At 43.4% G+C, this 26136-nt stretch overlaps 3 protein-coding genes across 15 annotated transcripts; 2 read left to right on the top strand and 1 right to left on the bottom strand.

Annotated features, from left to right (window-relative positions):
• Positions 1-306: 306 nt before the first annotated feature.
• LOC6739878 lies at positions 307-9691 on the top strand. The gene is given in 7 exon segments (XM_016180914.3): positions 307-1544; positions 1992-2038; positions 3158-3476; positions 3650-3777; positions 3893-4230; positions 5016-5234; positions 5368-9691. Coding segments are annotated over 7 exon segments (2667 nt in total). The 5' UTR covers positions 307-1062; the 3' UTR covers positions 6502-9691.
• Positions 9692-12690: 2999 nt separating this feature from the next.
• LOC6739876 (glycine-rich protein DOT1) lies at positions 12691-16350 on the top strand. Of its 2 annotated transcripts, XM_016180915.3 has the most exons (4): positions 12691-13157; positions 13228-13313; positions 13370-13699; positions 13769-16350. In XM_016180915.3, exons 3-4 carry the CDS (start codon positions 13694-13696, stop codon positions 14768-14770), a joined length of 1008 nt encoding a protein of 335 aa, XP_016038770.1. In that variant the 5' UTR covers positions 12691-13157; positions 13228-13313; positions 13370-13693; the 3' UTR covers positions 14771-16350. The 2 variants fall into 2 exon arrangements, with proteins under 2 accessions (XP_016038770.1, XP_044779561.1); XM_044923626.1 differs by lacking the exon at positions 12691-13157 and having other exon boundaries at positions 13166-13313.
• Positions 16043-25821, bottom strand: LOC6739874 (ral GTPase-activating protein subunit beta). 12 transcript variants are annotated; one of them, XM_016180978.3, is made up of 17 exons: positions 25151-25821; positions 24348-24567; positions 24232-24261; positions 23662-24060; positions 23340-23600; positions 22468-23016; positions 21461-21643; positions 20920-21060; positions 20248-20791; positions 19961-20184; positions 19623-19814; positions 19298-19438; positions 18953-18970; positions 18003-18611; positions 17351-17937; positions 16455-17290; positions 16043-16376 (listed from the first exon to the last, which is right to left on the bottom strand). In XM_016180978.3, exons 1-17 carry the CDS (start codon positions 25340-25342, stop codon positions 16262-16264), a joined length of 5241 nt encoding a protein of 1746 aa, XP_016038769.1. In that variant the 5' UTR covers positions 25343-25821; the 3' UTR covers positions 16043-16261. The 12 variants fall into 12 exon arrangements, with proteins under 12 accessions (XP_016038769.1, XP_016038761.1, XP_016038768.1 ...); XM_016180970.3 differs by having other exon boundaries at positions 18003-18557; XM_016180977.3 differs by lacking the exon at positions 18953-18970.
• Positions 25822-26136: the final 315 nt, after the last annotated feature.

The following is a 26136-nucleotide window of genomic DNA, read 5'->3' as shown; positions in this document are numbered from 1 at the left end:
TAGATTTTGCTAACAAGTCGGTTCCATTTATCATTTATCAGCCAATTGCACCTGAAATTTACGGTCTCGATTCTCTCGCCAGTTTTGCCTTTTTTTTCTCTGAGTGTGGTGAAAAGCTCTTTTCTTTCGCACAGTCTCAGTCTCTCTCTTTCTCTGTAGAAAATGTTGTTTGTTTTTGCCTTGTTTCGGCTTCTTAATTATTGTGACAAAAGTTTTGGCAAAGTTTCGATCAATTTTTTTTTTGTATTTTTTGGCACACAGATTCATGTGATAAGAATACGTTTTCCCATTTCTATAGCAGAATAAATATCTTCAATAGCGACAAACAAATAAACATTTATTGGACTGGACTTTGCCTTAAAAGTATGCTTTTTAGAAAACAAAATCCCATGTGATTTGTAGTCCAGTCTAAGTAGTAAGATACAACTAAAATCAACCAAAACAAATGCAGAAGTGAAATGGAAATATCTGTACTTGAAGCAAACAAAAAAATTTCTGTGGTTATATAAAATACTTTGAAATTATGATAAACTTTCAAGTAATCATATCATTGAAAATAGTAAATATGCGAAAGCAAAAACAAACTCAAGTAACCTAAAAGATGAAGGTATAATTCTAGAGAAACTACAAAAACTAAAAAATTTGAAAGCTAATAGGTGTTGAAAATACTACGTACAACTTAACAAAACTATAAACTCTTAACTACAAAAATAAATATTTATATTTAACAAGTAGCTGAATCAATAGCAGACATTTTAAATGTCAAGGCAAACTTCAATTAGAAATGCAAAAGAAAACCACACAAATATAAATAAAACCTTGCAGCTATTAAAATTGAAATCAAATGCCTAAATAAATAATAGAAGAAATTCCAATAAACACGCAGTAGCTAAATAAATATGAAGTGTGCAAACCTAGGATAAACAATGGCGTCCAATAGTATCTAATAAAAATATAAATAGAAAACGTAGGCAAGCAAAATAACAACACAAGTGAAAGTAAACTTTGATAAATATTAAAATTTAGTTAAATCATAACAAAAGCAGTCGAACTATAAGCACAATGTCTATGGCATTATGCAATTTAAATGGTGACGGCTCGGCGGCGCAGTCGACGTCGCAGTCGCAGTCGCCGGCCGCAACCGCCGCAGCAGCTCCGTTGCTGTCTCACTCGCACTCGCACACGCTACAGCAGGAGAGTACGCCGCTGCTCTTGGGACACGAGCAGAGCGGCAGCGCTGCTGCAGAGGGCAGCGGCGGCGGTGACGTCACTGACGGAGCGGTAACTTCCATTGAAATGCCCACTGTTGTTGCCGACGATACCGGTGTACCGCCGCTGCCTCTGCCTGTGCCGCAGTCGACGCCGCAGCCGCTGCTTATGGCTCTGCCCGCCAATTTAAACTTCATAACGGGACCCACGACTCAGCAACTGATGATCGGTAATGGCGCCATGGGCGTAATTCCCTCGACCAATGACAGCAACAATAACAACAACAACAATGTGGACAATACTAGCGACGAATCGAACCCGGTCACCATTTACAGGTATAAACAAAGGTCAAAGGTCCTGGAATCCCCCAAAAAATGGTTAGACTAAAACAAAGTTTAGATAATTAGACGCTAGAAGAGAATGGTATTCTTTCCAAGTTAATATTCATTGACAGTTGACGAATTCTGGCCAACGAGTCGTATACGTGATATCTCTAAAATGTAACTAAACGATAGAAAGGTTTAATTTAGGTAAATAGTCATTCCAAAAACTGTATACAAATAATTATACACAGTAAAATTACAGTTAAAAAGAGCCAAAAAGCAACTCTTCGTAATCAGAATACAGGGCGTATACGTAACATTGTAACAGTCCGTATACGCAATGAATATAAAATTTCTACAAAAATTGATACTTACCATAAATTAGTCGACTCTATACAGATTCCCGCAAACTATTGATATAATACTAATCCGATTTTTCAAAATTATTTTCCATTTCAGGTGCCGGGCTCCCATTGCGTCACTCGACTGTATGGAGGAGTTCAGTGGTACGGGCGGTCATCTTGATTTCGGTATCAAATTTCTCACTATCATATAGGCTTATCATTTATGTTGTTTACTGTCGATTGTTTCGACTTTTTCGATTGTTTTCGATTGCCTGCCTCTGCATGCTACCACATACAAGCAAGTATCGCTTGCTTCAAAATAGCCCAAGTAAATGAAACATATACCTACATATGTATAGCGTATTGTACAAAATGAGCATTAAACTAAAGCACCCACCCACCCACCGCAATCCTCGTAGTTCAGCTGTTGGTAATTGTTGGTTTTGTTTAGCGAATTAAGGCGAGCGCGTTGGAGTGCTCTGTTCCATCGAATTCGGGGCCAAAACATGCAATTGAAGTTGTAATTTATTTTATTCAGTTTGTAAGGTAAAACAACACCACCCACACGAACCACCTGTCACAATCACGCAATAAAAAAAAAAAAAAAAAAAAAAAAAAACAACAAAAAAAAGAAAGCAAAAGAAAACACGCACCGGACGCACGCACTTTTTATGAGGGGGATAGTAGAAAACCGGGAGAGAACAGGAAAAACCAACGGAAAAATGTCACTTTTGTTTATTCATGTTCATTGCATGCCGCTCTCTTTGTTTTTTATATTTTCATATACACTTTCCTTCAGGGCAGTTCCATTAGCTGATTGAAAACCATATATCATATATTCACCCATTTCACTTTTTATTTCGCAAAAATTTACCACCAGGGCCATTTGGAATAGTACTGAAATATTATAGAGACAGTTGGGCGATGGATATTTTTAAAAGTGCTGTAGCTTTTGTTATACGTTTTTAAGTTCTATGACTCTCGGGAAGAGTATTGGCACTTCGTTAGCCTGATTTAGCCAGCTGTTTATTGTGGAATTGCGTTTGTGTTGTTACTGTTCTCGTTGCTGTTCGTTTTTGCACGTTTCCCGGCACTTTGAAAGCCCCTCCTTTAACCGAAAACCAAAAAAAAAAAAAGGTTTCTCACTAAACGGAACGCACATACTTTTCCCCCGAAACGAATTGTTTCATTTCCATGCCGGCACCTGAACACACTCGACCATTTCGAATCCTGGAAATCCGACCGTGATGACCGTTTATTTGGGCATTCCGCTGCGAGCAGGTCGTTCGATCAGTTTGGGCTCCAATCCGGCGTTACCACTGCGCCATGGATCCACACCGACGCCGGGGCTGCGGTACAAGAATCTGGGCAAGAGCGGGCTGCGTATCTCGAATGTGGGATTGGGTACCTGGCCGGTCTTCTCGCCAGGCGTGAGCGATGACCAGGCGGAGGCAATCCTTAAGCTGGCCATCGAGAGCGGAATCAATCTGTTCGACATCTCGGAGGCGCACTCGGAGACGGAGATCGGCAAGATACTGCAGCGGGCGGGCTGGAAGAGGACCGCCTATGTCATCACCACGAAGGTCTACTGGAGCACCAAGTAAGTTGGCACTGCTAAATATTTTTGTATATTTATATATTTTGTATAGTTAGCTTTCTACTGATTAATCTCTTTTTTAAAGTCCACAAATCGTTAAATGAACATATATATCTAATTTGACATTTTACTCGACCTTCATTACAAAGTGATTAATTTCTGCAACTATTTCGTAGGTCGGAGGAACGGGGCCTCTCCCGGAAACACATCATCGAATGTGTTCGAGCCAGTTTACAGCGATTGCAGCTGCAGTACATCGATATCGTCATCATCCACAAGGCAGATCCCATGTGTCCCATGGAGGGTAAGTTATCCAAACGAAATGGCACCTGTGGAAGACTCGAACATTTAAATTTGTACCTAAAATCGCCACAAATGTTGCACATTTTGTAAACTCTTTTTCATTTCCTTGCCAGAAGTGGTGCGCGCCATGAGCTACGTGATACAGCAGGGCTGGGCAATGTACTGGGGCACCGCTCGATGGAGCCAGGTGGAGATCATGGAGGCCTACACCAACTGCCGCCAGTTCAACTGCATCACGCCCATTGTGGAGCAGTCCGAGTACCACATGTTCTGCCGCGAAAAGTGCGAGCTCTACCTGCCGGAGATGTACAACAAGATCGGAGTGGGCCTCATGGCCTGGGGTCCACTCTCAATGGCCCTCAGCGACACCCAGAATGGGGACAAGCTTTTCCTGCCCAAGGGCTCCTTCAAGACGAAGAGCTTCTCCTGGACCGAGGACGAGATCAATCGTAATGTAAGTGCCGAATATTACTAATGGACAGCTTCGATTATTATGATTTTGACCTTCAAAAATATATTTAATGTTGGCTAGAATCCGTTTTCCCAGATTTCGGTCTTAAAATAATCAGTTTTTTTGCCACAACATTAAAAATAATTGTCTGAATATGGAATGTTATACATCGTTGAGTTCGTAATTAAATTTCCAATCAAACTGTGTTCAAAAATGCGAATTCTATTTTTTGACCATTTTTTGCTAATTTTGATGATGTTACCCCTTTCCAAAAATGCAAAAATTGACCCAAAAATTAATTTTCCTAAATTCTTCAAAAAGTGATAGGGATCGTTAGCACTGGTAATTAGCTCCTCAAAACAGTTATTATTTTATCTATACGACAATTTTCAGTGAAGTTATATCGAAAATTCCGTTTGTAAATATCAAGTTTTTGCTAAAAGCCGTTTTTCCGAATTTCTGTAATCAAATAATCAGTTTTTTTGCCACAACTTTAAAAATAATTGTTTAAATATGGAATGCCATATATCGTTGTGTTCGTATTTAAATTTCCAATCAAACTGTATTTAAAAATACAAATTCTATTTTTTAGCCATTTTTTGCAAATTTTAATGATGTTACCCCTACAAAAAATGCGAAAATTGACCCAAAAATTAATTGTTCAAAATCCGTCAAAAAGTGATAGGGGTGTTTAGCATTGGTTAATAGCTGCTCAAAACAGTTATTATTTTTTAAATATCTCTTTTTTTTGTCAAGTTATGATACAAATTCCATTCGAAATATTTCAGGCCGCTCTGTCGCCGCAGGGCAGTTGGGGTAAGGACCGGATCGATGAGGGTCGTCGCCACTGCGACCGCCTCCGCGACCTTGCCGCCCTCGCCGAGAAGCTGGGCTGCAGCCCCACCCAATTGTCGATCGCCTGGTCGCTGAAACATGAGCCAGTGCAATGCCTGTTGCTGGGCGCCACATCGGCGGAGCAGCTGCACCAGAGTCTGCAGTCGTTGCAGGTGAATATACAAGCATACATAATCATAATCATAAGACAAAGAATAGATAAAATAGTGAGGCGTTCTGAAAGTAGCTTGAGATCGTTAGATATCTTAAGATTTGTTCAGATGTTTGACCATCCTGATATTGCAGCTGCTGCCACGACTCTCCTCGAGCGTTATGCTGGAGCTGGAAAGGATATTGGAAAACAAGCCGGTGCGGCCGCCGATGATCTCGACCTTGGCGCTCCGGTGACAATCAGCGTGCCCGCAGGGGCCGCTCAGCCTGAGCGGAGGCGGACCCTGCGGCGCCGATTCGCCCAAGCACGAGGATGAGGCCTTCATCGAGGAGGTGGACGCTGCCAAGGACGCTGCCAAGCAAGGCTTCTGCCTCATCCAGTGACAAAAGGAGTCCTTAGATAACGATAATAAATTTTTGAAAGTGATTAGCAGTAAAACTAGCCTAAGTAGCAATACCATGACGACAACAATAAGCAAGCAGGAGCAGCAGCAGCAGCAGCAGCAGCAGCAGCAGCAGCAGCAACAGCAGCAGCAACATCTCCAGCCTCAGCAGTATGTGCAACTACAGCAGCAACATTTGGTGGCCAGCGGCAGCACCAGCGATTCGGCAGCTGTTCCCATCGCAGCTGAACTCCAGTTCGACTCCCTGAATAACAATAGCAACAACAACAATAATAATACCAATGGCAGTCCGGAACAGGCACTGCCCTCCAGCGATGATCGCCAGAAACGTCGCTCCTTGCTCAACTTCAAGTCCCTGGACTTTCATCTAAAGTCCCTGTACAGTGGCCTACGGAGTAACTCAGGCACAACTCCACCCAGCCAACCGAATAGCTCCGTTTCGGCGGTGGATCAACCGCAGCGTAGGATGCCCTACTTGCGGGTGGAGAGTGTGGATCCCGAGGAGCCGAGAGGATCAGTTCTGCCAGGACATTCGCCCAGCTTTCTGTCACCCTACAGTGGCGTTGGCGGTGGAGCCGGAAACCTGCAGTTGCCCTCAACCGATGGAGGCACCATCAGGAGATCCTCAACATCTGACATTGTTAATTGTAGGCGGGGAGGGGGAGCAGGGGGATCGGGCGGAGGAGCAGCCTCCGCCCAGGACAGCAGGAGGCCGAGCACATCGGATTTGCTCAGGAAGGCAAGGGAACGGAAGGGCAGTGAGGCCAGGATGGGCAGAAGTGCCTCCCACAGTGGGCTAACCAGGGGCGGACCCGGCGGAGGAGGTGGTGGCCTGGGCGGAAGACGAACCAGCATGGCCTTCTAAAAAAAAGAAAATAATAGTGAAAAAAAACTATGGAAAAAAAAACTTAAGCAATGAGGGATGGCGAAAAAAACTGTTGATCAAATCTGAATCAGAAATAGGCTGACAAAATGGCGCTTATGAATTTTTATCTAGTGAAAAGAAAATTTAAAGAAAAAACAAGAAAAAAATAACAATAATAGAGCAGCTATTAAGGAACGACTTTTTTGTGGATCTATTATCATTATGATTATTATATGGTTACTACAATTGCGCCTCGAAAGAACTAAAGTTAGTAGATAAATTAAAGCAAGTAATGAACAGAAACATAACATTTCATCTCTCTTAAACTCTGTATCTCTCTCTCTCTCCCCCCTCCCGGCAAATTTAATATATATATAAATACATATATATTTAAAGAACCCCCAACTTTTATGACAATATTAGAACCTAACTATCGTGTACTATCGTTAACTATCGCCTGGCAAAAGCTCTAAAACTAACCTGCGTTCCAACCCAAAAACCAACAATGATTCAAGATCGATCCATTATATCACCGCACTGTGAGAGTTCATATCAAGCCAGAAGGATAAAGCATGGAGGATGAAGGATGAAGGATACCCAAATATGTACTATGCTATGGGATAGTGTCTTTTTCATTAATCGATTAGTAGACTTAACGAGTGTTAAACAATTGTTAACGATTGACTTGAGGCGAGGCGCTGAAAATGGGGAGCGAGTAGCGACTAAAGATTACTACATATATACGAAACGAAACAGCAATGGAGTGCTCGTCGTATGAATAAATTTTAGCTAAACTAATGAACAAATAAATGAGTATAAATAAAAACTCAAATGGAAAACAAAGAAACAATTCAAATCAAATCTTATTAAATAGACATTACTAGCATTATGTAGTTAATTAAATAACAATTCAAGCGAAATTTTTTTAAATCAACAAACGAAAAACAAAGCAAATGCCTTTCATAACAGCAACAACAACAACAACAAATTTATATTTTAAATATATGCAGTATATATATAGATATACACACACACATATGTGAAAATAACGAAAGCGATGAAATAAAACAAAGCAGCAACAAATTGTTATTAATTAATTGTAGTCCATTATCCCGATGGCCCATATCCCATATTTCATATAAGTGAAAGAAACACCAATATAGCAATATGTAGGATATACATATAGAGGAGTTCCCGAACACCCTCCCGAATACCATGTATTTTATCATCATTATCGAGTACATATATAAAGTCTTTCTCACATACGGACTGTGATTTCATATAAAAGTAAACGTAAAAGTAAAAGTAAACAATTAATTATTATATCTAACCTAATGTAATTAAAGGCTAAGTTCATTCGAAAGATCTTACAGATACACACACACACACACCTACACACACACACACACACATTGCGCCAAAAAACGCGCATGTATGTCATTTGAGGATCTGTTAAAAAAGCAGAAGCATAGCAATAGCAATTTTCAAATCGAATGGCATTATATACTGATACTCTACAATTAATTAACCAAATGCGATTGCCTTAATAAAGAATAATGAATTAACACATTGGATCTAATCAGATCGTATCGGATCGGATCGGATATAACCCAGTCGGGGGCCGGTTTCCTCAAACTTCAGTTCCAGATCGGAATACATTATATACACGCATCCATTCGCATATATATTCCCCGCACTGTTGCTTGAGAAATCGCCCCGCTCAGAGAAATACAATATATACATACATATATTGGTTTAGCTCCATCGGATCACTCGGAATAAATATATATATATAGGGAATACTTCTATATACGAGAGTAATTGCATTTTTTAGTAAGTAGTTAATCCGTCCTCAACAAACGGCCAACCAAAAAAGCAACAAGTTATTGCGATCGGGCGCTGCTCAGTTGATAACCCATGGCAAAATTTCCAAAATTTTGAAAAAAAAAATACGAAAACAATTTGAAAATATTTCAAAGCTTATCTTTAGATCATTTTCAACCTTTTCAATTGCAAAGCATTGTGATGATTAGAGTTTGTTATTTGGAGGTTGTGATATTAATTGAAAAATTGCTGAAAAAATCAAATACATATCTGCAAATGGGCGAATTATGTTACGTTGATACATTTTTATGTGTTGAGCTCACTAAAATTCAAACTAAGCGTTATTGAGCAGTATCCTTAGCAATATTAGCCATTAGGTTGAGCAATTAACTTGATTTCTTACTGCATATTTAGTTATATAGCTACAAGTTAATTATGTGTAAACATAACTAGAATGTATATTTCGTTATTTAAGGCTTGAAGGGAAGCTTATACCTTTAAAGCTCCTGTAATTTAAATCGAAAGTCACTATGCTGAACGGGTAATCAATTAACAAGCAGCGCCTGTCGATAGATCCAATCATCAATTGTGGCCAAGCCCCCTGAAAAGTAAAACAAACAAAAAACAGCCACGTCGTGTGAACCGGAAAGCAATAATTCAAAATGCTGCTGAAAAACAGTTCGACTAACAAATTGATGTACATAAGATCACAAGCAAAGTAAAGAAGAAGCACATACACGCAGTTGCATTATGAGATTAATTTTAGTCTGTTGTTATCGCAATTATTATCACGATTATTATGATTACGATTATTATTAACACGTAGCTAGTTAAATCGAATGAGAATCAGCAATTTATCTGCCTAAGCCTGAAAGAAACCACAATTACACTCACACCCACACTCATGCCGTGAAAGTTTTACACATACACACACTCACTTACATATACACTGACAAAAAGATGAAAAAAAAGGAAATGCTAATGCAGCAAACAAAAGCTAAAATGTAACGGAAAGTATTAAGGAGCGGGAAAGTGTAGCGTTTAAATCTGAAAACAAAAATGTACTTTACATCAAACCAGAAATATTTATAACAATTGCAATAACTAACGAGAAGCGATATAATGGAAGCGTATATATAATAATATATCTTAAAATTATTTTCTTATCGAAACTGGCAATAATAAATATTAATATAAACTTAAACAACTAAATAATTATACTATACATGCGCGAGAACTTTGTAAGTTAACTTTGCATAGATGACACATTTTGGATCGAATTACACTGAAAGAAAGGCTCGCACACACGCCAAGCGTTTACACTCACACACCCACTCACACACCCACACACACACAAACACAGACAGTCGCGCAGGAAGTTCGATCATCATTTACCGTTAATGCACCAGTGTACACACCAGAGAACTGCAAGGGTGGCATTTTTTACCACTCGACTCACACCCAACAATTTTGTGTGCGGGTGCTACCCGCCACGCACATCGCGGGTACTTACAAACACACAGTATACGTCTGCACATGCAGACAAGACACCCCGTTGTGCCCGCACCCGAATCAATACGGTGACCTGCGTCGCGGGTGCCGATCATACTCGGCACCCATAACGAAGGGTAGAGAAGACAAACAGTCAGAAAAAGACAAATGCCTAAAAAGGGATGAGTGACAAAAACACTTGTGGGTTTACCGTTAAACACATGGGTGTTTCCAAAAATACTCGGGTGTTTCTAAAAATACTCGGGTGATAGTCTCTATCAGTCTATCTACTCTTGTAGATAGTCGAGTCACAGACAAGATGCGTAACTCCATACGTTTTACACTCCATACGTTTACACACTATTCTTTCGGCGTGGCTCTAGACTTTGTCGAATACTTTTAAAATATGCCCTTCATCTTCATTATATATTATTATAATTATATATATTATATTATATTTTATTATATTATATATTATTAATATGTAATTTAATTCTTATATATATATATATATATATATATATATTATATTATATATATTATTAACGTTTTTATTATTTAAATGTAAATTATAGTAAAAATAATAGTAATAGTAATAATGCTAATAGCCGAATCTATGTACATAATGTCACAAAATTCATTTCAAAAATGAATTTATGTAAGAATATTTGTCATTAGAGTATTCAGCTAGCGACTTGTGAAAAATTAGTAAGGCAATGATTCGAAACGGGTGGCACCCGACATGAGCACGAAATTTTTCTTGGGTATTCCCTTTTACCCTTCATTTCTTATACCCGTCGCGCTTCCACCCATACAAATTTTAGGCGTACAAAAAATGACCTGCGGCCGATCGTTGACTGTGCGTCCACTCACCCATACGGCTCTTGCGCAGCAGGCCTCGGGTGGTTTTTTTACTCGTAACAAAAACACAACGTTGGTAAAACACCCGAATATTTTCTGTTGCCGCAAGTAGGGTGTCAAAAAAGACGGGGTGCCTAGAGACCGAGTGTTTATCGGGTGGACGTAGAGTGCCAGTGGCGGGCTGCAGTTCTCTGGTACACACACCTACACAAAAGAAATCAGCTTTACTTTAGATTTTCGATAATTAATTGCAGGGTTGTCGCCTAGGGTTGCTTAGAAATCGATGGGAAAATCCAATTCAGACGCTTGCATATAGGCGTAGATAAGAAAATATATACAAAGTACATACATAAACAAGCAATATCGCAATAGCGCTCGTATTATTTCGCTAAGTTACTAGAAAACCGAATAATAAATAACAGACAAACCTCTTTGATTACCGTACGTATAAAATGCAAGAAATGCAAATTCGCGAATGCGCGATGGATGATGATGGCAAATTGTTTACACTTCACTTTTAAAGCCACATTTAATACTAATATTTCGAAAAGCTAATTAAAATAGGTTATAACAATAACGAACAACAACAAGAACAAGTGGAAGAACAACAACAAGAACAAACAATGAACAGCAAAAAAACAACACAGCTAAAATACTGAAAAATTATATAAAAATACAAACTCTTATCTTTCAACCAAATAAATCGGTGTTTTTCATTACTTAACTCGCAACTTACAGGTATTTTTTTATGTTTGTGCTGATTCCAATTGAGAAGTTTCTAATTTTCAATTGATATTAACAAAGGTTTTGAGAATATTGAGTTCAATACTCCAAAGCCCATCCATTCTGAAAAAATTACAAGACAACACATGTATTCGAAAGACCGCTCTGTCATCACAATGTGTGTTGGTATGTAAAAAAGCCATCGCCTGCGGAATTTTGGTCAAAAAACATTTCAATCGACACATTTAAACAGATATGACATATCGTAAACCACATTTTTGGATTGCATAACCCGATTCCGGACCACTGCCCATTGATTAGTTGGCGACTATTTGCACACACCACGTCAAATCGAGCGCATTATGGTAATTCCCCAATTCCATTCAGATTCCGATTCGGAGAGCCCCGGTCTCTGGGAACCCGGCCTGCCCCAACACAAGATGCTGTGACACCCAGCGTATAAACAACATTTCACGTCCCACTGTGCACACAACAACATCAGATAGTTGTTCACAATCCAATCGCTTCAAAATGCACAGTGGAACGTCAAAAGATTGGTCAAAACATTGGTCAAATCAACAATGGGCATATAAACCGAAATATTACTTGTATTTATTAATATCTAAGTAATATATATCAATTCATAGGAATGTTTTATGATTTATTTAATGAAACGTTTAACACCAGGCATTTAAAGTTATGTATTCCGGCTATTGCCCATAAGCATTTGGGCCATTAAAAAATGTTTAAGCAAATGCATGCACTTAATTACTCTTTTACTTTCGATCATAATCTTGCAGTTTTCGGACCGAAAACGAAGTATTTGTAACCATCCATTAGTCAGCTTAGTCTATGGTCAATTAATTTCGTTGGATCTACAGAAGTTCAACAAAGTTTTGGTTACTTTTTTTTGAACTGGAACTGATATTAAAAACGAAAACTAAAAAACCGTGCTGGCAACGGGTCATCGGCGAATTTGGCGGAGGGCCGAGTGGGAAAGAGATGGGATATGTGGGCTGCGCATGCGCAACAGCGCGCATTAAATAATTTATACAAAAATGCACAGAAAATTAACAAATTTGAAAACGCTGTTGCATGATATAATAATCCGGCTGCCTGGGATTCCGAGATGCCAATCCACACGAGCACAGCCACTGGCCCTTCCCAGCCCAAAATTTCTGTTGCAATACAAGCACGTACACTGGGCGAAAAGTGTGTCAACATTTCTACGCTTTAAAAGTAGGATGGAAATAGAAAAAAACGAAGTTTGTAAGGTAATCAAGCATCGAATAGAATAGTTAATATAGTTATTGAATTATCTTTACTGATTACTTTTGTAATTATAGTGAAAAACGAACACTTTCCATACGTCATTGATCGAAATGATAAATTGCGAACAACAGATTTTAGTTTGTCATCCGAGTTTGTTTTCAGTGTAAGCGGCGAACCGTTCAAATCGATAATCGTATGCAAAAAGCCGGTCAGTCGGTTGCGGTGACTTGACCTACGGACGCACCTCGTCTCGGGACCGGAGCGCATCTGCTTAAGCTTTAACTGGTTAAATAGTGTTATCCGCTTGAATTTGTTATTGTTATTATGTTAGTGCTATTGTTATTGTTTTTGTTTATGCGTTTTCATCGCCTGTCCGTCGGCGATTTGTTTTTGTTGCATATGATTTGGGCAGTTTGAGAAATAGATGAAAAAACAGGGTGCCTTTTTTTTCATTTCATATTGAGCCATTACTACTGGACTTATGTGTAAGATTAACTACTAAAATATATAGCTATAGAACCATTTCAATTATAGTTATTTCCATTTTACTCGTAGTCCTACGTAAGAAGACCCAAAACTAGTGAAAAAATCTGTACAAAATTGTTCATATAGTTCCAAACATCAATGGACTAACATTCAATGTACAAATTGTTTTATTAATTATCTACGAAAGATCATAAATTTACCTTTTACGCAGTTTCCAAGATACACATTCCCCTTACCTCACAGCAAGCACCCTGTGCCGCCCCTCGGAGATCTCAGGTGAATTTCGAGAGCAACATGGTTTTCGGTGGTCTTAGGTTAGTGATGACTCCACATCGACGGCTCTCCGTCGCTGACGTCACGGGCCATCGCCGCATCTAACGGTTTGTGGTGGATCTCCGATGGAACTCTTGTATAAAAACGTTGGATCTGCTGGAGATCGTCATCATTCGCTAGCCGGGAACAGCTCGACGCACAGGTGTCGCCTTCGATTCCACCTATTTTTCCAAATTTGAAACAGAGATAGCTCAACGCTGAAATGAAGGTGAGTTGTGGCATCAACGGATGTGGATTACCAGCTGGATGTGTGCTAACCGGATTACCCTATCACCAGGTCTTCATCTGCCTGTTGGCCACCATCTGCGCCTGCAATGCCACCTTCCTGTCCCTTCTGGGCGGCGGAGGCGGTGGTGGAGGAGGAGGAGGTAGCAAGACCACTTACAATGTGATAGCCACGCCCAGTTCGGGAGGCGGTGGAGGTGGAGGTGGCGGCGGAGGTCACGGATATTCATATGCCCAGGGAGGCGGCGGAGGTCATGGGTATGCGCAGGGACATGGCTACGGACATGGACACGGTGGCTCCCCGCAGATCATCAAGGTCATTCTGCAGGAGGGTCAGGGCTACAGCAACGCTGGAGGATCAGCCGGCGGCATTGTGTCCTCGGAAGGTCATGGCTACAGTCACGGTCATGGTCATGGCTACGCCAGTGGTCACGGATCCTATGGCGGCCAGCAGGCTCAGATCTACAAGATCATCGAACAGGCACCGGCTCCAGTCCCAGCTCCTGCCCCCGTTCCCATTCCGATTTCGATTCCTGCCCCTGCTCCGCCAGCTGCTCCCATTGCCTATCATGCTTCCAGTGGCTCCAGTGGCTACTCCTATGACCACGGCCATTCGCACTCCTACGGACAGTCGTATGCTTCGGGACATGGTTACGGTGGTGCCGCCTCCTTCGATGCCCAGCAGTTCAATGCCATTCTGCCGCAGATCATCCAGTTGGTGCTGCAGGAGGATTCGTTTGGCGGCGGCGGCGGTGGTGGATCCGCTGATGTGGCTGCCATCAATGGCCAGCTGATCAACACCTTCGGCTCCAAGGGCAAAGCTATCATTTTGAAGGCCGATCAGGCGCAGGGAGCCTTCTTCAAGAGCGGACACGTGGTGCAGCGGGGAACCCTGAAGGTGATGCGCGTCCAGGAGCAGCAGCAGTCCCAGGGCGCTGGTGGCTCCAAGGGAGGCTGGGGCTCCGGTGGAGGTGCCATTTCCGGTGGCTGGAACGCCGGCGGAGGTGCCGCTTCCGGTGGCTGGAGCAGCGGTGGTCCACCTTCGGCCTGGTAGATGCACTGCATCCACAGCTCGCCTAGTTAGTTAGACCAAATGAATTGTTTTTTTTTTTCACCATCTTCTATTCTATCGTTATGTATTTTTTTCCTAGGCTAATCCTTCACAGTCATTATCAGAAAAAAACATCCATCATTTTTAACTTAAATTATTTGTTAATAAACAATTTGAACCAATTCGAAGTGTTTTATTTACATACCACAAATAAGCCGGCCATAAAGTTAAAAATTCGAAATAAAGCAAATGTTGTTAATGGCTTGACAAATTCCAAAGACACTTTCCATAAAAGACTTAAATAATTGTTGCAAAATAATCAACTCGATCGCACAATGCAGTTCAAGTTATTGTAACACTATTTTCCCACAATTATTTCTAAATGACAGGTTCATCATAACAATGCATTTATTTTAGTTTGAAAAAGTTGCCCCTCAGGCGTAAATATTTGTAAAGAAATAATTTGTAAATAATAAAATACATCATTAGGGCTTGAAGAAATAAATAAACTCAACAAATTCCACGAAGATCTCGGCAAACTTGTTATGCTTACCCAATTTCATTTTCAAGGCTGAGAAAAGCACATGGAAAGCCAAGAGCAGGCAATCCGGCCTCTTCATCATTAACTTATATTATTTGTTAATAAATAAATGGCCCAAACATACATACATACATATGCAAAACCAGCCACAAAATGTGTAACGTGTTAGCCGATTACATCACGACTTTCATTGATGATGACGAGATGGCCCCTTGGCCGGCAACAGTTTTGTTTTGAATTGATTGCCCGTCGGTGGAGTTGCGAAATGCCGGGCCCGCGTGTGTCCAAATGCCCCACCTCCGATCACCGGACCCGATTTCAGACTCCGAGACTCCCAGACATCCAAGTCAAAGGTGAAATTAACAAGATGCTGTGCTAACAACCGAAAGAGATGGCGACGTGAAGCAGTGTGAAAGGCCCTCACGAGCTTTCAAGATGATCTCAATTTGTTTCCAAGAAAATAATAGTTTTGAAACCATTAACTTGAATATTAAACTAACCATAGATTTTACTTATCTATTTAGTTTGCAATATATAAATATTTAAATTAGAATCCCCATGTCTTGTTGTCATTTGCTCCTCACGCGATCATCTCGAATCGCTCCCACATGCTGTGGACCAAATTGATTTCGGATGTGGCTGCCAATTATGTGAATACACATGGAGAGCCATTGTTTCCACTAACACCATAGCTTGAACGGATTGCTCAAAACGGAGGCGAAAAACGCAAGGGCTTATAATATTACAAATACTTTTACAAAGTATAATTCGATTTATTAGCAATAAATAATAATTAGCATACGATAATCATTCGGGTAACACTCAGTGGACACCGATTATGGATCAGTTTTGTTTTGGGGTTTTAGTTAAGCACACGTTAATACAGACATAGAAAAGACCACTTCTCTGGCTCTTAAACTAGGTAGCGGGTTAATAATACTTCCGATAGCCGGCTAAATTGCGCGCTGGAACAGATGGGCCAGCAGATCGGCCTCGCTCAGATCCATTTTGTACTTCTGGACAATGTCCTGCACCTTGAGTCGTCGTCGCACATGAGGCGGTTGGTAGCTAAAGCAAAGAGTTGAGTTACCATTAGTTAGGTGTTGGATGCACTGATAAGAGGAGAGGAGAGGAGAGCCCACTTACTTATCATTGTCCAGGCGCCGGCGGCGTGATATGTTCAATGCCGTTTGTCGCACCAGATTTCCGACTACCCGCCGGCTCAGGACCATGCCATCGACCAGGGGTGTGGCAAAGCTCATCCTTCCCGGTGGACCTTGCAACTTTACTCTCAGAAGTCCCGAGAGCAACGAATGCACGAAGATCACGTGACAGTCGGTGGCGCGAGGCAACTGCTGCGTCTGCAGCTCCTCGCCAGTGCGCGTATAGGCTAGCAGATCCTCGAGTGGAAAGTTTAGGTAATCCTCATAGCTCTCCAGCCACACCAGAAAGATCTTGGCCGGCGCCTGGGCCAATAGCGTGGGTTTCGTCACATTTCCTTTTCGCCGCGTCGGCGGAACTGGCTCCTTTACATCCCTGCGATTCGTGTCGAGTTCTAGGCTAAGATTCCTTGACTTGGATTTTGCCAGGCCAGCCGCACTGTCGGCCTCTCCGCGTGTCCAGACATTGCTGGAGCCAATCTGATCCGTGCTCGAGATGCTTCCACTATCGCAAGTGTCGCTATTGTATCGCAGATTCCACGTCGTGGGCACCACGAAGGCGATTTCCGATGACACATCCGCCCAGTAGAGCACCCGCTGTGATCCATTGTAGTTCAGCTCGTTGGCAGTGGACTTTAGCTGCTCCTCGGGCGTTCCCTTGAGTGACCACGAGTTGTGGGCAAAGCCCGTCCAGCCAGAGTGTTCTGAAACCTGAACCGGCCAGCCCAGCGTTTGCAGCATGCTGGCGAAGTGAGGATCATGGCTGGCAGACGATTCCTCACCCATATTGGCGATAATCTGCTGGGCACTTGTTTGGCCACTCTGCAAATATTGGATCAATTAGCATATGAATCGAAATGTAAGGAAATATTATTGACACACCTTCACATAGAAAACATAAACGCTGTCGTGCGTCCTCGCACTCAGCTTATCCAATCGATCCAGATCGGCGGCGAAGGCTGCGGACTTGGTGTCCAGCACGATTAGCGGCCGCTGTGGCGGATTGCCCAGTGCCTCAGCTGGATTTTGTGGATTCCGCGTCTCGAAGCCCAGGAAACCAAAGTGTGAGAGAAAGAGACGCGCCGCATGGAACTCGTGGCACACCGTTGGCGGCACACATTCCTGTGCGTGCGACAAACTATCCGCACTGGTGTCCGCCTCCGCCCAGGCCAGTTTCTCGTGAATGCTCTGGTTCTCCAGTAATGACTCCAGCTCTCGTATGACAGCAGTGCCGTATTGCTCGCGCATTTGTTCGATGGTGGGTATGGAGTAGTCCGCCACACAAGGCTGCACTTTGTCCACGCCGTCGGGGAAGTTCTTTTGCTCGCTATCCAGTCGCTGCGTCACATCGTTCATGGGTATGGGCCTGCCAGGATTAATGGCATGGTACTTAATCCCAGACTTACTCCGAGGCAGATGACGCAACTGCATGGTCCAGGCATGTCGACCAAAGGGGCCGCGAATGAGCACTAAATAAAGACAACAACTTTCATCAGTAAAGTGCAGCAAAGTACTTTGATTGATAGAGACTTACGAGTCACTGTGGGTTGGGGATCCTGGTCATTGCCCAACGGCTCCTCGAGCAGTGCCAATATGGTGGAGTTCTCAGTCACGAAGTACTTAAACTTGGCAATGGCCTGCTCACTGCTGGCCGCCGCCGCCGGCACCATAGAGTTACAGTGCTTCATGAGCGCCAGCTCATCCAATAGCGAGGATATGGACTCTGGACCGCACTCGCTGGGGAAATAGCCCACTTGCTCGAGGATAATGGTCAGCAGATTCTCTGCAGCATCTCGCACTCTCATCGAGGCGGGCTTTAGCTCCTTTTCGTCCTTGAACTTGGGTATATCGGTGCCCTTGCTCTGGCTCTTGGTGCCCGAAATGCCCAGCTCCACCACCTCGAGGACCGTTTGCAGGCAATCCTTGTCCTGCAGCAAATAGGGATGCTGCATCAGCCAGGCGGCGGTGCACTGAAAGGCCGCCACAATGGTGCTGTGCAGATCCTTGCTGTGCGCCGGCGGCGGACGGGAGCACTGGTAGCATATATAGTCACAGATCCACTTCACGGCCCGCTTGCACTCTAGAGCGTCTGAGGAGATTATCGTTAGATTCTGACTAGCTTCGTATATTTTCACTAAGGTGTCTACGTGGGCGATTTGGATGAGTGGTTGGTGTTTGGTGGTTGGTGGTGGTGGTTGTTGGGGTTATATACATTCGTTATCGGTTGGAGATGCAAATTAAATATACACATATATTATATATAGAAACAAATTGCAATCAACGTGAGTTGATAGATGGCAATGTGGATGAGGTGGGTCATATTATATATTAGGTTATTATTTTTTGATTTATTCGGGATGTGGTGCAGTGGTGGTGGTGCGATTTCGATGGCGGTTAGAAAAAGAAACGCGACAAAAAAAAGAAAGAAAGAAAGACAGAAGAAAGTGGCGTTAGTTAGGTTAGTTGGCTTCGTCAATCAATTACCATTTGTAAATTTCCTGGCTGCACAGCAAAGCAAACAGTTAGGGGTTAAGTGGATTAAGTGGGTAAGTGGATATTTGGAGGGTTTTTACAGCGGGGGTTAACATTGAAAGGATACGCACATGGTAACAGTTCGAAAATAAACAAACAGAGGTGGACAGAAAACAAACGACATTAAAATCAGGAAAGGAAAGTGCAGCCTCGGTGCCACCGAAGCCTTTTGATGCTCTTGCAAAGGATTTCCCTATTGTAATGAATCCTATATTCATACAGAGTTCAATTCCATCAGCATTCCAAATAAAGCCTTTGCAGGAGCATATGCACACCAAAATGAGGAGCAAACTTTACCTGTTTCCCGGATATGTAACCTGGCCAAGCCAGACAGCAACTCCAAGGCGGCCAGCGAAACATTCAGATCCGTCTTCCACGACGAGATCAGTCGATGGCAGACCAAATACGTGGCGCGCACAAATAGGGCATGGGCGTTATCTAAAAGAAAGAATAGTATTAGTTTGAGTCCAATAAGCTGACAAGAAAGCAAACAATATTGTTGCATATTATTTAAATATTCTGAAAATTACTTTAAACGACTGGACCACATAACAATAAGACTATAAAAAAACTTTAGCCAACTTAATATAAATATAATAAAAATGCAAAAAACAAAGTTTACCATAGGTGGTCACCCCCTCCAGTTCCTGGCCGAACTCGAATGACATGTCATCGGAAATGGTCAGGCTGGGGTAGTCGTGGGCGGAGGCGGTGTCGCGAATGGAGCCCGATCCCGCTCCCATGGTGGCCGTCGTCTGGCCGCCCAAGCTGGCTGTGCCAGCGCTGACCAGCGAAGCGGAACGCTCCGAGCACGCTGCTCATCAACAGCCCACAAAAAAACACAAAAATGCCAAAAGGAAATGCGAATAAAAAAGGTGGGCAATTAAATAATACAAAAATTCCAACAAATCAAAATGGAATGAGTTCAAGAGCGCTGCCCTTGGAGCTGCAGAAACTAACCCGAACTCAGTAGATTGGCGTCGTGGTGCTGCACACCACTGGAGTTGTGCGAGAGATTGGCATTGCCGCCGCCCAGTTCCGTCTCCTCGAAGGTGACGGCGTCCTGGACGCAGAGCAGCAGGCCGCCCAGTAGCATGTGCGTGTTTTGGGCATCCGTTTCCACCTGCAGGGCATTCATCAGGATGTTCATGAGCCGCGACTTCAGTTGGATGAAGGTAAACATTCTGATGAAGTTATAAAATAATATTAACTCAATTACATCAGGTACAAAAAGCTCAACCACATACTTCTCGCTCGTTTCGCAGGTTAGATCCCGGATGGGCAGCGTTTGGTAGTGCAACGGCAGCACCATAATGGACAGCAGGATGTTGATCGCCGAGCGACGCAGTTCGGTGCGATTGAAGACCATCGATTGGGTCTTCAGCTTGAGGTCCTTGTCGGGCAGTACGATTTCCAAGGCGGCAATGAAACCTGGCAGCAGCACATTAATCCCATCCAGGTCCAGGCGAAACAGGTCACTCGAGTGCAGCAGGATGCTGGCCAACGTCTCGTCGCATTCCCGCGACTCTGTGATCTTCAGGCACTGCTGCAAAGCCATGTAGAAGCGGGCCAGATAGACGGGCAGGATCTCCTCGCCCGTCTTCTTCGCACAGAAGATCTTGCACAGCGTTCCAATGGCCTCGGCTCGGCCGGACTCATACTTATCGATGGTCAGCGTGGGTGGCAACGATTGCGGGTCGTTCAGCGAGTTGGGCTGCGACAACGATATCGATCCCTTGCGGTGCTCCATTATCATCGAGGATGGCCGCTTACTGGCCTCGCATGCTTGCTCTATTTTCGAAGGATAACAAAAAAAAACATATGTAGTGTTAATAAAAGAGACTTAGTAATCTTTTAGATCGAACTGTAGTAAAGGACTTACTAGCCATACAATTTATATTACAAATACCGGAACTCACTTTTACGATTTTGCCGCCAAGTGTCGCCTCCGATGTGCGCCGCCTCGAAGAGCCACTCGTGGAATACGTGGAGAATGCTGTTGCACTTGGGTCTGGCCACGGCCAGCTCGACACCCGCTCCCATCGAAGTCAGCGGCAGAGCTGCGATCGCGGTAGTGAGAGAGACAGATATAGAGGGATGGAAAGAGAGAGCAGACGGTGTCAGAGAGAGAGCGAAGCAATCATGGCAATGGGGGGCGGTTAAAACATCTGTTAGATAGTTAGGCGGCACGGGAGAAGCTCACAAACGATTCACACACAGCACACACAAAACAATGGATCCAATTAGTTAATATATAACCATCCGCAGATAGGCTTTATCGGTTAATTTACGAACTAGAAAACAGCAGATTGATCTTGGCGCATGTGTATCTAAACCAAGTTTTTAAAATATTTCATAGGACCAAAGAAAGTAATTGCAAAATGAAGTTCTTTAAACAGTTTACCGAAGTTGGAGAGCCACACGGCCAAGATCAGTTAGGTGTTTTCCCAATGCACTTACAGTTGATGCTGCTGCTCGCCGACGGCGGTCCCGACGTGGACGTGGGAGTTGTGGGCGCCGGAGCAGGAGCGGATCCCTCTCCCGATCCCGTTCCCGTGCTGCCGGCGTTGGTGGTGCTGCTGCTGCTGATCGCGTTGCGTGCACCACCGCCGGTGAGGCCAATAAGCGAGGTCTTGCTCAAGCCTGAGATGCGAGGCAATGCGATGCGATGGGTGAGTGGAGCAGCGTGGAGCAAGTGTGAGAAATTGTTAGAGAAATTAGATACAAATATGCGGAGCGCGAGATACAGATACAAAGGGAGCATGCTATATAATTGTGGGCGTTCGTTGATAAATTACAATGCATAATCCGCCGGTGGAAAGTGGCAACAGTTACTCGGCCCGACTCATCCGCGCCGGGCAATTACACCGAGATTATTCCACTCATGCTACGGAACAAATTATACAAAAAAAATACAGAGATGCCAAAGAAAATAATACGAAAGATGGAAAAAAAAACTAAAATGCAAAACTCGTGAGTGCGAACTTGGCTGGGAGAAATGTGGCGATGGATCAAGGCAAACAACATCTAGGCAAGCAACAAAAAAATAAGCAAACCAAGTCAGGTCAATTCAGAAGCACGCCATGGCACAAAAAAAATGAAACAAAAGGTTGGCTTCGGTGCACCGAAGTTCAGATACCCTGGCAGATGGGTAAGTCGTTTCCAGAACATTAAGATCACCATCAATTTGCATATATAAACTAAACTAGCTCATGAACTGTGTTGAGATTTGTATAGAAGTAGTGATATAAAAGATTACATTAATATAAACAGACTGTTTTAGATCTTTAAATTGAATACTACAACTTGAGGTTTACCTTGTATGAAACGTTTTTAGTCATATTACTAACTACTTAATACCCTCAACTACCTCTGCCAGGATAAAGTTTTAACATAGCTTGGTGTCACAACAAGGAATACAACATTCGGTGGTTATCCAAATAGAGATTCTCCGTGGAGATCCGCACCCTTCTGTTGTGTGATGGTGGGTGCTACGCTGAAGCTTTTCGCCAGACGTCGCTGGAGTGGCGGTGTGGGCGTGGCAGAGGCGGAGGCCTGACCCGTGCCAGGCGATTCAGTGGCGCCAAAGGAGATGCTGCCAACGACTCCGGCAGAGTGACTGCCTCCGGCACTGGTGCTGCCCACGGCGGAGCTGCCGCCCGTCGTCAGGCTGCTGGTGGGCGAGGCACTGATCTGGAGCTGCTGCTGCTGCTGCTGATGGTGGTGACCATGGTGGCCGCCATGGTGACCCATGATGGCGTTCAGGGCGGAGCTGGCCGAGTTGCTCATGAAATTGTCGCGCAGAAAGCTACCAGCGCCGTGTAAATGCAAATGCGGATAGTGGAGGTGATGATGGTGATGGGCGGGCTGATTCTGCTGGTTCGCAATATTCGTGGCGCTACTGGAGTGGATGAACTGCTGCAGGGTCGAGGAGGTGGCCTCGTTGAGCGAGTGCCGGATTTCCAGCAGATTCGTCACTACACCGTCCGTTTGCTGCGGCGGCGGCTGATAAACGCCTGCTTTTTTGCACGGTTGTTCAAGCGAATTTCAGTTAGGCATTTTCGATTTAGATACAAATTTTTGGAGTTAGCAAAACCAGCGATAAACAAACGAACAAGAGAAAAGAGAAAGAAGTACTCAGCTAGCCTTTCAATAATCTAATGCAAAACGTTGAAGAGCGACAATATTGGATTTACCCACTACATAGAACCTGGTACTCGCCATGCACTGAATCCTTGAATTTTAAACATTCAAGTTGTACAAAGGCAATTGAAAGTGGTGTTCCACGAGTACCAGGTTCCCAATAGGATCAACACCCGAATTCCAATCAGGATCTTACCTAGAAAAGCGTCCACTTGACTGGAAATGCCCTTCATGGCATTGAGGAAGATCTGCGGCAGTTGTTGCAGGCAAGGATGCTGATGCGTCTCGGCGCCCTTTTCATGGGTCAAGGCCCACTGCACAAAGTGCGATGATTTGCTGATGATATGTGGTGAACAGAGCGCCGTGGGATTGCCAATCATCCGCAGGAAGCGGTACCATGTCTGGGCCACACAGTCGTTGGACATTCCAATTGGTATCAGCTGGCCATCCTCGTCGGCTGTGGAGGTATAAAAGGATTCGAAATTATTATGTTATGATATTGATTTATCAAAACGCACCATTCTTGAGCTGCGGAAACGCAGGACCATAGCTGAACTCCAGCAGGCGAGCGGTTAGGGCCAAGTTTACTCGATTCCATTGATCCACGAGGGCCACGCGGTGCCGCCACATGGCACACGACTCCTGCAGCGTCTTCCACATCGACGGCGAGGGAAAACTGCGAACGCAGGCCAGAAGCCAGACCTCAAAGAGCACGGAGAGCACTCGCTCGCACAGCTGATCGCCCACATCGTCCTTGACGGTGGGCGGCGCCAGCAGGATCTCATTGATAGCCAGCAGAAAGAGTAGCAGCGTGTCCCACGTCTGCCGGTCCATCAGCTGCGATATCTGGGCAGTTTGCTGCAGAGTTCGTAGCACCCGATGGCAGAGCACTGCCTGCCGCTTAATTGTATCTGCACCTGAAAGCCATTAGGTATAAGTATTAGTTGTGGCCCTTAATATTCTAATGGATACTAGTCCTACTCGTAGGACAAATATTGTCCAAGAATTAACAGCATTTTCACAGCTTAGACATTATTTTTCCCAAGAGCAATCTATGTACGTATATGTAAAGAGCACGAGCAACCTACCAAGCGTGGTTTGGTATAGAAATGGCAAGACTTGAAATTTAGAGCGGGGTTAATACGAGCACAAGGGACAGCATATATAGATCATAAAATCCAGGGGCCAGTGGGCATCTACTTACTTTCGCCCTGGCGCGGCACAAACAGATTGTGAAAGTGGTTGATGATCTGGCGCGCATAGAGATTGGCATCCTCGCATATCGGCTTCGGAACACTGATCCTGGGCTGCGGATGCAGCGCCGTCAGCCACTCGCAGTACACATTCACGCAGTCCTTGATCGTCTCGTGTTCCTGCAGAGGAAGCGAAAGTCCGAAGCATATCACGTCCATGCACCATTTTACCTGGAATCGAATCGCGTTGCAATGTTACTCAATAAGTATTACTTTTATATAAGTTTCAACATTTTCCATTCTAAGGAAAACTCGTATTTTTCTATGAAAACATCCCAGGCATTCTATAAATAGCAACTCTACATTAAACCAACAAACAACAATTATATTTCGTTTCCAGATTGAGGTAATATAAATTGAGTTTTCATTCATTCATTCGGCAATTACATGCACAATTTTATGGATTTAATGGAAGCTTTTCCAGCACATTACTAATACATTATTTCATCCATTAAAATAATGTTTTGTTGGACATGTGAATGAACAATGTTTGTTGCAAGTCTTGAAGTAAAGAAAATTGTATGAAGAACGTTTAACTTCCGGTTTAAAATTCAATTTGATATAAGATATACTATTTCGTTTTAGGCATTTTAAGGATAGTACTTTGCTTCTCATAATGGATAAACAGATTTCCTGAAATCCAAAATCCCTTCCTGACTGCAAATATCAATCAAAGGATCATCTTTACAGCTTTCAACAAGAGTAGCCTGTTTTATAGAGGACCATTCCGTGTGGGACAACTACGATGACCCACCTCTTCGTCTTTGACCAGGTGACTGGGCTCTGCATTCTGGGTGATGCCCAGATTGGTGCCCAGCTGCTTGACCACGGAGACGACCACTTCGCGTCCTGCGGAGGCGGGGAATTTGTTCAGCACACTGAAGCACTGGGCGCCGCAGCTGTTGGCTGTGATTTGGGCGGACAGCGAGGCCCACTCGGAGTACATCCTGGTGTGATGATGGATCCGGGGACTCTAGATATGCTGGGTAGTCTGCTGCTCCTGCTGATCCTGGGGATTGTAGTAATCCTCCTCCTCCTCCTCGATGCTTCCGTTTCACACGGTTATCCGTATTGCGGTCCTTTCCTTGCGATCGCTACGATTTCTTGATCGGATTTCACTTTGTTGACGTCAACATGAAGAATTTTGGTGCAGGTGCGCCATGTTGTTGTTGTTGACTTGCTAATTGACCGCTCTCATGTTGCAAAATGCGAAGTCCCCCAAATGTTTATGTTGCCTCGCACTTCCCACCCCTTTTATTTGTTTTTGTTTACAACTACGATTCGATTACACCGCCATTAAAGACCTATTTTTGCGATTTGTTTAATACAATAAAAAAAAGAAATCCACAGCGAAAAGCGAGCGAGCGAGATGGAGCGATGTAAACAGCTGTGTTTTTTTATACTTGGGCGGGACTATCGGCGCCTATCGACAATCGATAGCGCAAGTGTTGATTAATGCTAAGCAAATTTATAGCAGTTATGAAATTAAAACACATTTAAATACATTAAAAATATGTGTTGCATCTATTTATCTATGAATGAAAATCAAACAAAAGCCCTTCATTGTTTTCCATTTTTCGTCTGATATTTATTTTTCTGGGAGAAAGTGGGCTTAAACAATAGATTTACATAAATGTTTATTAAACAAAAACCCACATAAAAAAGGTAAACTACCGAAAGACTCCGAACATCAAAAGAAATTCGCTCAAAAGCATTAAGACAGTGCAATTAAACCGCGAA

This window comes from Drosophila simulans, chromosome X, assembly GCF_016746395.2.
Source record: "Drosophila simulans strain w501 chromosome X, Prin_Dsim_3.1, whole genome shotgun sequence".
Classification (NCBI taxonomy): domain Eukaryota; kingdom Metazoa; phylum Arthropoda; class Insecta; order Diptera; family Drosophilidae; genus Drosophila; species Drosophila simulans.
The sequence above is the reverse complement of the archived record's forward strand: the minus strand, read 5'-3'. Positions and strand labels throughout refer to the sequence as shown.